We start from the raw sequence: 11,418 nt of genomic DNA, 5'->3' as shown, positions 1-11,418 counted from the left end.
GTCTTCCAAAGACACTGGATGATGAATGGCATCAGCATGTAAGCTTTGAATTTCAAGGAGCTATTAAGAACGATAATTTTAACCCGAGGCGGAAAGGAAATGATTTCAACCCCCATCTCGGGTCTTCAGGTAAAGATTTCTTTTCCTCTCCTGGGGAAATAAACATTTACATTCCTGTGCTCAGTGTGTTAATAGAGATTAAGCTGAATTCTAGCCTGCGTGTCAGGCAGCAATTCAGGTAGCTCATACCATACATACCTGTACTATTGTGTGGCTCTCAAAGGGCATCTCCCTCAGCTCTTTGAGCTGGGCTGAGGGCAGATGACATTTTCTAGGAACGTTGTTATTATGGTGGCCCTGGACAGCTTCAAAAGCGTCAAGCAAGTCGTAATGTACTACCACTATGGGCTAAGCTTCAAAGAACTTAATGTCTCTTGCTTTAATGAAGGTATGGGATCAAAAGGAAGAGGAGTTGCTGACCCCAGCCATCAATTATACTGTAATGCAAAATTCCTTTTTCTCACTGAAGTGGAAAATGTTGTAGCCCTGATTGAATCACTGAGAAATATAGTTTATTGCTAAATATGATAGAATCACCACAAAAACAGGTTTTCTGTTACAGTTTGTTAGTACAATTCATTTACTGTACACACAAAAGTAAAACCCATCAGGTCAGGCCTGCATTCGACCTTTTTTTGGACACACATCCTGGAGGTGTGGGAGGCATTCATGTCCAAAGATACAATGCAGACCTTCATTAAATTGCACAAAAAATATGATCCTCACATAAACAGAGGGAACCTCTATTTTTATTGGAGTCGGAAAGGAATGACATGGGTCTCATCAAGGTAAATCAGAAACAACAGCAGATTTCAATCATACGCCAGCAAAGGCCAAGAGTATGAACGTTTAATTCCATCCAGTTGATCTCAGTTCATAAGCAGTCAGAGCTTGATTCAGATAAAACTCCTCTTGACCTTAAATGGCACATGGTTGGCAGCACCGGGTGCCTAACTTGAAAGACTAATGCATTTCATACTTGTGACTAAATCTAAAGCTGTGAAAAAGAAGGCGAAATCCTCAACTGGTGCACAGCCGACAACACATGGTCCACGTTCCAACTGAAGCCCATGTACCTGGAGTCCACATGATGCAGCCTAGTGGCATGAAGAAGAGAATTTGGCCTTTTTTTTTTTAGGATGATTCAGCTATGTGAGTTATTAACAAGGCAGCGTTGGAATACAATGTTTAGCTTTTTTTTACATTTACAGATAAAAGAAAAAACACTGCCAGCTTGAAATAAGAGAATAAAATCTACATTGACAGCTATTGGATATTTGGATTGCATAAGGAAACAATTCATACTTATTGCCAACTGTTCAAATCAGGCTTCTGAAATTAAGGGAACTATTCAACTTATTTTTATCGAGTTAAAAGTTGTATGACGCTAAATGGTTAGCTTAGCATAAGGACTGGAAGGAATTGAAGACAGCAAGCCTGGTTCTGTCTGAAGGTAACATATTAATTTGTTAACATTAAAAGTACTAGTCAAGCATTAACCGCCAGGGCTTAAAAATGAAGCCAAAAAATGCAGTTCTCCAAATGGCCACTTGAGGCTGGCTCCAACGGTGAGTCAATCCCCATAGACTCCCATGTCAAAATGCCCAACTTTAAAGCAGAAATAAACATCTTTACAGCTTGGTTCAAAAAACTGTCTTGGTCCCTATAGCTTATTTACTCATTCATGACAACTGACAACAAGGGGTGAATTTTTACACAAGTCATACGTTTGAATTATATTAAGGCTTAATGTTGTGCATAATTAAAGGCGAGGTCGCTTTAAGTGACAGGCGGGTGCTGTCACAGGTGGCTTGCTTGACTTTCAGCCTTCCATAGCTCCACCCATGCGTCACCTCTTTGCTCATTTTTGGATTAACTGGAAGTCAAGTAGTCAGAACAACTTACTATGCTTCAGTTTTGCTTTTCGAAAACCTTTGAGTGATGTCATATAAAGATGATATCCATATTTTATTAAATCTATGTTTGAGATGTATTGGCCTTTCATTAGCCAGTAGCTTATTTAGCGAAGCTTAAACTGTAAAACAACAGCCCTAAATTTTTGTACTTTAATTTTTGAACAGATTGGAAAAATAAGGTATAACATGCTAATCAGTGGCCATTAGATTGAGGATTTTGAATGGGTTTTGGTTAAATGCCTGAAATAAGGTCTGTGGTCAACACAAGCTGAAGAGATGTTCGTGTCTTGTTGTATGACATAAAACACGTTAGTAAATACTCCCACTTGTGAGTTTGGCGTTTTTACAATAGACCGTATAAAATAAAATAAAAAAAAAAGGTTGCTAAGAAGTGGCTAAATGAGACTACAGTAGGACATCTGACACGGACAGGAACTCTCTCATTACTACACCCTACAGCATCTAGTAGTATTTTTCAGTGCTCTTTCAAACTCTTGTAGATTTTAAATTATGTTAATAAACAATTTATTAGGCTACAGATACGGATAGCTTGTCAAAACCACTGGTTAGGTTGTCGGAGACCATCTAGAGGATAACTGCTGTGACGTTCAAGTCATGCGACCATGGTGTAGTTCACGATAGCATAATGTTAGCTTTTCAAACATAATAATTATCCTGCTAAATTAAACACGTAGGCATCAGAAATGTGTGTTTGACATAGAGCTTATTTCCTGCAATGATCCAAAAATCCCATTGACGAATTCTCAATAGACCCCAATGGAGATGTTACTTCCGGGTTGGCCTACAAAAATACGTAATTTTGTATACGTAAGTTTGCTCTCTATAGGAGCCGTACAGCTTATACTGACAACTGGACCATAATTTCCAACCACACAAGATTTTTAGAAATGTTTTGATGTGGCCTCTTGGCAAATCTGTGGACAAAGCATGTTGGCACTTATGAAGCATATTAGTTATTTATACAATATGATAATGCTTCTTAAAGTCTTTAGGGTTCAAGTGGCTTGAGGAGACCCAAAAACCACGATTGGACACATACTCTGAGCTCACATGGGCCTTATAAATTGGACTAAATTTCAAAAGATGCTGATTTTCTGGACTTTAGTGGAGAACTGTTAGCATCACTTAAACTCCGCATGTCTCTGCACTGAGCAGCCAATCAGCGCGTAACGGCCCGGGAGTGTGTTTCTTTAAGAATGTAAGGTGGGTGAGCCCCTTTTCCTGACGCACGCCTGGTATGCAAACATAAATTTAGCAGCAACGTGTTTGCTGGGGGAACAAAATATCTGGAAGCGACCGTGAAGTGTCATGTCGTCTCCGGCAGTTCTTGGCTGACTTTTACCTTTTCCCCTCTCTCTGTGTGTGAAGTGGAGCCGGGGCGCAGCGCGGAGAGGAGAGCAGACCTCTTTATTCCTGAGTGACTGACTGGACAGACTGGGACAGACGGACAGAGAGCGCCCAGTCACAACTGCCTCTCTTCTGTTTGAAATCACTTTGAGGTAACAGCGGCAGAGATGACACGGGGCTGCTTGTGGACGACTGGACTGGTTCTTCTCGCTGTTTGTGTGAAGGTAAGATTCAAATGAATCCAACGTTTGATTCAGTCATCTAACATGTGAAAGGAAGGCGCGTCACAGATGCGTTTGTAAAGTTACTCACCACGGAACCCCTGTTATTTGAACTATTTATCTTAAGAAAATATTTTATCATATCAACACAACCCTTTCAATTTGATTTATCGTTTGTTTCTCAAGACAAACTCTCTTTTGTCTTTATGAGTGACTTTAAAAAAAATATATCCATAATGTATATTATTTATTACAGAGCTGCTCTAATCATACAAACCTATACAGTAGTCGTTATCGACAAAGATTGTTTTTGCAAATTTGTATTTATTATTATTATTTTTTATTTTGTGATGTAATGAGGCACTTCCTCCTGTGATGCTGAAGCAGATCTGCTGCAGTGGATGAAATGAGGAACACATCTTGAATGAAAAAATATCTTATAAGAAAGTGTCAACAGCCAGCAACAATGAATAAGACATAGGAAAATAACAAATAATTTAATTATACTCAAACATGGTTGTAAAAAGTTGGTTAATTTGCTGTGTGTTTCAAGTCTTATGTAATTACAACACTGCAACCTTCAAGAGCTGAGTCCTTCCTTTCATTCCCAATTTAATAGACAACCTCTGAAAGGTCAAAGCTTATCAGGCCCATATTGAACAAACTTTTAAAATCCCTACACTCAGCTTCTACTAATCACTACTGGAATACTTTTACATTTTATCTCCTCAAGGCCTGAGTTGTGTAAAAGCTGACACATGCTGCTGCAAGACTTTTCAGTGGAACACAAATCAGTTGTTTGGTCCCAAACAGAGGGTTGAGAGGGATGGCATGTGTAAATGACCGCGACAGGTGCTAATAGCACTTCAAGGTGATTTGGGCTTTAGACATCCTGGCTGCCACATAGCCCTGCTGAGCATGTCTACGCTGTAATCAGTGAATGTCAGTAACAGAGAAGGGCTTGAACCCTTTCCAGACCACTGTCCAGTGCTGGCCTCATTGTTAAATAGGCTGATTGGGAAGAAGGAAATCATGAACAGGCACATAATTGGATTTGTATGAGCATCACTGTGAGACTGCTGACCTTTGATTATGTTTAAATGATTATCTGAAGAGTATAAATGGTATGATTGCACTCAACTCCATGAGCTGTTCAGTTCAGTGTCAGAGTGACAGAAGTGTCAGCCCTCACACTTCTGTGTTCCAACAAGTGGCGGCCATTTGATTGTTTTATGTCTCACATCGAGACTGAATAATGACTCGGTAAGTTTTTTGCTCAAGTGCTCGTGACAAGCTTTCCCATCTGTGCAAGGAGTGACTGCGCAGTGTGAGTCAGCACTGGACATTTGTCTGTTCACACACATCAGAGCGACCCAGTGCTGTGCTTCAGAGACCAGGGATCAACAAGTGCCGCCTCCCGGGGTCTCTGCTATGCGGTGGCCGTTTCTTTTCATCCTTGCTCTTAGGTCAGAGCCTCTGCATTACTATTTAACGAAAGAATGAGACTCTATATTTGTGTGTATGGCTGCTGGAAGTTGTGTGACTTGTGTGTGGGCCAAATGGCCTGTGGCTCAAACCCTAAATGGAATAGACCTTCCTTTGTGGGTGACATAATGACATACCTCGAGTGATTCTTGGAGGGTCTTGTTGCTCTCACTCTATTCCCTTGATTTGTGCAGCAAAGTGGAACCTTCTAGAAACAGTTTTTTCCCTTTTCTGCTGGTTAGGGATTTAAAAGTGGTTGTGTGCGCCGGAGCCTGTGGCCTTAAAAGACACTCAAGCATCTCTATGAGCACCAATGTTGGTGCCCGTAAATCATGATTTGGCACCTGCCAAGGCGACAGAGCAATGCAAATCCTTTTTGTATGCTTTTATTTTTGTTCGTTTTGGCACTTGCCTCTCTGTGCTGTCTCTCTTTGCTTTTGCCTATTTTGCTTTTTCTGTTGGTAAAAGTTGAATATTTCTGTGTTAAACTTTCATTTTGTCAGTTTGTCAAATGTGACGTATAGATTTTACCTCCAAATGTTTTTGGTTTGTTTGTTTGTTTTTTGTGTGTTAGCAGGGTTATGGAAAAACTATTGGCCTGGTTTTCCAGAAAACTAAGTGAAATGGTTCAGCATGGGCCAAGGAAGAACCCATTTTATCCATTTTAACACAAGGCAGATACACAAATGAGATATCTGATCATCTATCCAATGTGATATTTTCCAATAAACACCTCTTTGTGTGTGACATATCAAGATGTTCCTATGAATAAACTACGTAGCTCCCCTGTAGTAGAGGTCGACTGATACGGGTTTTTAAGGCCTATATGTGCCGATTTTTTTGGGCCGATGCTTGAAGCCGATATTGCCTTTTCTCCCTCCATTTACATGACAAAAATCACACAATGATAACAAATGTTACACAAGTCTCAATTTAAACAAAAAAGAAACATTTATTAACAAAACATATTTCCAGTTGGATAGCAAACAATGTGTATGTAATTATAGGCATCGAGGTGGTGGCGCCTCAGATGAGTCCACATATTTGATGCGTTTTTCTTTTTTCCGGTACCAGCAGCAGCTCACCAGCGAATGGCAGATGTTGCACCGAGCCTTGCCTGGTGTTGGCTCAGTGAAATGGGCTGATTGACCTGCGAACACATGCACGTATCGGCTGATACCGATACAAGTAAAAAACGCAAATATTGGCCGATATCTGTCTATCTCTACTCTGTTGTGTTTATTTTAAAATAAAGTTGTTAAAGATTGTTAATAATTAGACAACTTTTATATTTTTCATGCAAATTTTGACAACGATCTGACAAAAAGTGCAGAAATTATATTTATTCACATTTTTTTCTCGTTATAACGTCGGCTAACGTTAACTTGTTTCAAAGTAAGGGCTTATCACTCCCTCACATTAAGATGCATTTCTTGAGAATCATAAGCATGGGGTAGAGAAATATCAGCTGTAACTTACCAGATAAATTGGAAACTGTATTTAATGTACACCAGTACATTTTGGCCAGTCTGCTTCATAAGATCAGTATTTGAATTGAGGGACATTGAAAGACAGAGATAAAACTTGCTCCAATGAATTGTTTTTCCAACACAAATTTAGGTGATTTATTGGGTTAACCCTCTGCAAAACATTGCTGCAAATAAAACAGAAAAAAAACACTCTGACAATGATATCTCTATTGAAGTGGATGAAATTACTCCCCTTTTGGGAGCTATTACAAACCAACATGGTTTATTGTTTTCGACACATGATGGATGTAAGTCAGCTGCCAGACCTAATCACATTGCGTGGCTGCCACACTCAGCTGGAATTCAAAAGGAAATTAACCACAAAAGAAACAGATTTTGATGTTTATTCAAGGAAATGGTCCCTCTCAGAGTTGTAATGTATTGAAGTCCTCAGGATGGGGAGGCTTTGGGGTCTAATGGCAGGATTAAGTGGGGTCACGGCGTGCAAATAGTCCCAAGTGATCATCCGTCAACAACAACATCTCTTGTTCTCCGAAACACGCTCCTCGCCTTGATTGCTTGATCGTAAAGACCACAAGCTATCTAATTAGCTTTCATGAGGGCCTTTGTTGTGGACGCAAGTGGAATGGGAAGTGAATTAATTTTGAGAGGAATTGGTCCCACTTGAAGAGAAAAGGAAAGGGCTTCAGAGAACATCTGGCCACTGATGGATGGATGGAGCAAGTTTTTGGAGTGCATTAACAAAAGCAAGTGTTTTCAGTTATGCTGCAAAAGCCTTCATACTCATCTCATTGTTCCCATCTGGGCTTAATCTGCGGAGTGAGACCGAGGGCTGCTTAGTGTGGAAGTGTATGTGTGCAGTGTTACTCTCAATCCAAGGCCAAAATTCACTGGTACTCATGTTTGCGTGAATTGCCAAGATACCCGTTGCCTGCTCTTAGTGTTCCTGGCACAGTAGCAATGTTTCCTGTGTGTCCTACTCAGGTGTGCTGGGATGCTGCTCTTCCAACACTAGAAATCCAGAGAGCAGGCATCCATCCCTATAGAGCTGCTCCAAAAGGAAGTAGCTTCACTCCATTCTCCGTGGGCCAATGAAGAAAAGTACTGCAGAACAGAATTAGACATGGCAGCTTCGATTGTATGTTGAGTCCCAAAGAAAGTTCATTTTCAGCAGTATTTACAATAAAGCAATCGCTTGGCTAAGGCCGAGCAAACATCTTACCATTTTTCTTTATTGAAAATCCTGACAGTCCTTTTACAATAGCTTCTTTGAACTCAAAGAAGCTATTGTAAAAGACATTTTTACAAATGGGACATGACCAGAGAAGAATATTTAAAATCATATCTGGCTTCCTGTCCCAGATGATGAGCTTTGTCTCTGGTGTAATTTATTAAAGACTATTTTTTGACAATCCAAGTGGTGACAGACATGCAACAGATAAACAAAACCTGACACAGGGCTTCTATCAATGATATCCATGGAAATCAACTGGATGAGAAGATTGATACCATTGTCATGTCTCGATGCTAAATATGAAGCTTGGGCTAGAGGACATTTAGCATAGCTTGGCATGAAGAATGAAAACCAGGGGAAACAGCTTGTCTGGGAATGTCCGATTGCTAGTTACATTTTTGCGAGGATAATCATCAATTGTGCAAGCGCTCACTGAAGTAGTTAATTAGTTATGGGCTTGTGTGTCTGCAAAATGGATTGTCAGTTGAAAGCATCACGTTTTGCTGCTTTATTGTGTCCCTATCTGCACCGTGATGCACAGAAAGCTAGCATAGCATCAGCTAACTTCATGTCACCGCTTCAATTGAAAATTATTTGTAGTTGGTTGCTTTGTCACTTGTAATGTGAATGCAGCATTAGAGGTGCTTGTATGCAGAATTGTTTGGCCTTTAGACAGAGCCGTGCTAGCTGTTTTTATGCTAAGCTAAGCTAACGGGGTCCCATGGCCCTAGCTAAATTTTTATCGTATGCACATGAGAGAGAGGTATCAATCTTCTTACTGAATTCTCAGCAAGAAAGTTAAATAAAGCATTTGTTACTAAATTTCAAACTGTTTTTTTTAACATCAGGACTTTATTAACAAATCAGGCCATGTAAATATTAAAAAGATTTGGACAGAGAATATGCCTTTTTCTCTTTCCCCTCAAAAATCTTGTGGAACTTGATAGTGTTGTTAGCCTTTCAATCAATTGATGCCAAGTTCTAATAACATGCTGTGACTGACTGCCCAAAGCTGCCTGTGCCAGTAAATGGCATAACTTGCTGGAGTCGTGTTTCAGTGTTGTGCCAACCAGTGTGTACGAGGGCATGTTGTTCAGACTACAATATCAAACAGCATAGTGAGTTTTTATGCTTTCATGTGGCTCTCAGGAAATCAAATATACCCTGTTGTGTCACACATGCTGCAAAACTCCCTGATTTGATATCAGGCTGCTGTCACGCATTGATAAAGAGCTGCCAGCAGATGGCAACATTACAGCAGAGGGGCTTTTTGTGTCAAGTTCAGCAGTGATGGCCTCTGTAGCTCCCACATCCATCACAGATAGTCAGCTCTATTGTGATTTTGCAGGTGGCTGCCCTCCATCCCCTCTCTGTTTCCTCTGGAGCCCCTTGTGAATGTGTTTGTTCCTTCTTCATAAGGTTTATTTGTCATTGCCAGGCTTGAAAGCTGAGCCTCTGGCATCCTGTTCCTCTGATGAAACATGTTGGGCTCCATCTGTAGCGAGCCCACGTCCCTTCCGTCAGCGTGATTGAGCGTTGTTGTTTTATCCTGTTGTGTGTTCCTGGACGCCAGCTCAAACTTCATTTGCAGCAGCCTGGGCCCTCCGTTCATCATCTGGCTTGCACATTTTTCACACACACACAGCAGATTTCAAAAGCAGCGGAACCTCGCAGTTGAGCTGCTCTGCTCTGCCTTGGCTTGAGCACATGCGTCTAGTTCTGTCTGTTCTGTTCTGCCCCGGCCTTGACCTCAGATCCGTCCCGGGGTGGGATTGCAGCGGGAGTGTCACGGGGAGTGGTGCTAACGAGAGGGGAGAGCGAGCACTCGGGCCCCTCTTGTGACGCCTAATTAGAAGGGAGGGCAGGTAGGAGGTGTGTGTGTTTGTGTGTGTGTTGTAACAGTACTGGGGAGGATCACTAAGAGAGAGGAAGAAGCCTGATCACAGTCTGCAGAGGGAAGGAAGGAGGAAGAAAGAGGATATAACAGGCAACAAGGTCAAGAATGGGAGAGAAAGCAAGGTTATGGTTTAGTCCTTTCGTAATTAAGTCAAGGTAGTGGACAGAAAAAAAGTGCAGTTTTCTGGGGAAACAAGATCATAAAAATTCAAGGTGGTGATGTGTTAATTTGAAAAATAATGTGACATACTAGACACAAAAAATAAAAATAGAATAGAATAACATCTTTGTCAATGACCTGGGTGAAATAAAACACAGTAAAATATAACAAAACCATCATAGATTTGGAGAAGCAAAGACAGATGGTTAGAAGATACAAAGGAAGATCAGATTGTAAATGCAGTGATGCTGATGTAGATTTAGGAGAGAGCAAGAGGAGACACACTCAGACACAAGGATGTCTGTAGAAATGGGGGAAAAAAAGAGCGATGTTGATGGAGTGAGTGTGGAAGAGTTGCATGAAATGTGCACGCAGAGCAAAAGGCCAAGCAGGAGTAATGCAGAACAAAGCCACCAAGTTGGAAAGCGAAACATAAATATTCGACTATTGCTTCTTGGAGAAAATGGAGATGCAGTAATTCCAGATCTACTGACTGGATGACAGGCATGAAAAACAAATATAAGACCGGTTATCTCTTTCACTGACCTCACTCTTTTGGAAAAGGGAGAAACGGGAGTGTGAGAAAGGTTATGTGTAAGGATGGACGGCTAAATCCAGTGGAAACATGATTGACTGAGGGTCTGTGGTGCTGGTGTCTGACGGGGTCTCCACGGCTGGCTGCAATGGATGTTTGCGAGGCTAATGATGCTTTCTGCTGTTCTCACATCTGCTTCCCCCCGTGGCCACATGTGCTTTGAGTAAACGCTGAGCCGCCACGACTAAACACTGGAGACCCCGTTACAAATGATGTGCTATTAGGATTACTATGCATACGCCCACAGAAGCAGATTGATGAGCATGTAATCATGCATGCTCGCAAAGTAGGTGTGTGTCTGCTGTGTGGATCTGTGTGTAAATGTGCGTGCTTCAGTGTTCTTCTAGACCATTTTTCATACTATTTATGGCTGACATGTATTAAGAAATAGCCATTTGATATGCTCACATCCTGTAGTTGCTTCTCTATATAGCAGTTTTCATTGTTGCTAGTGGAATCCGCCTTATCCATGTGGAGTTCAAATAGTGTAAATGCACAAGGGATTCCCAAAAGCAATGCATGCACATACTTAATGTTCAAGACAAATGCTAGTGCATGTTACACAAAAGACAACATTTGATTATTACTGTGTTGGATGACATTGTTGATGACAGGTCTCACCAAGTTCAGCCAGGAATTAAAGCATAAAACAACAGGCCTACGTTTCTGGAAATAGGCTTATTCATCTTCTTATTGAGAGGTGCTTTGGTCAGTATCAAGGCATTACATATACCAGGGTATTTACAAATCCTGAGGGTATGGTTTTCAGTACCTTTAAAAATACAGATGCTCCTCTTTGATGGTGAGATGCTGTATTGAAATGATTGTAGTGCACATGACGTGCTACCAGAGGTCAGACTCTACTGGCAGAGCTGGCACTGTTACTCTTTAGATGAAACGGCGGCCACTTCTGAATGATGAATTTACTGTTATTTGGCAAGTCAGCTAGTTTTTCCTTCTCTGGGTCTGCTGCCCTCTCGTCTCTCCGCCCAT

At 41.1% G+C, this 11,418-nt stretch overlaps 1 protein-coding gene across 4 annotated transcripts in view; it reads left to right on the top strand.

Moving 5' to 3' along the window:
- Positions 1 to 3,218: 3,218 nt before the first annotated feature.
- Positions 3,219 to 11,418, top strand: part of LOC131989766 (ADAMTS-like protein 1) — a 101,552-nt gene continuing 93,352 nt past the window's right edge. For 3 of the 4 annotated variants that reach the window (XM_059355093.1, XM_059355090.1, XM_059355094.1), the window contains exon 1: positions 3,290 to 3,568. In XM_059355093.1, coding sequence (XP_059211076.1) covers positions 3,512 to 3,568 — 57 coding nt within the window. In that variant the 5' untranslated portion in view covers positions 3,290 to 3,511. Of the gene's footprint in view, positions 3,233 to 3,289; positions 3,569 to 11,418 lie in introns of those variants that run through there. The other variant, XM_059355091.1, reaches the window with a different exon arrangement.

Source organism: Centropristis striata, chromosome 17, assembly GCF_030273125.1.
Source record: "Centropristis striata isolate RG_2023a ecotype Rhode Island chromosome 17, C.striata_1.0, whole genome shotgun sequence".
Classification (NCBI taxonomy): Eukaryota; Metazoa; Chordata; class Actinopteri; order Perciformes; family Serranidae; genus Centropristis; species Centropristis striata.
This window is presented reverse-complemented; position numbering and strand designations above follow the sequence as displayed.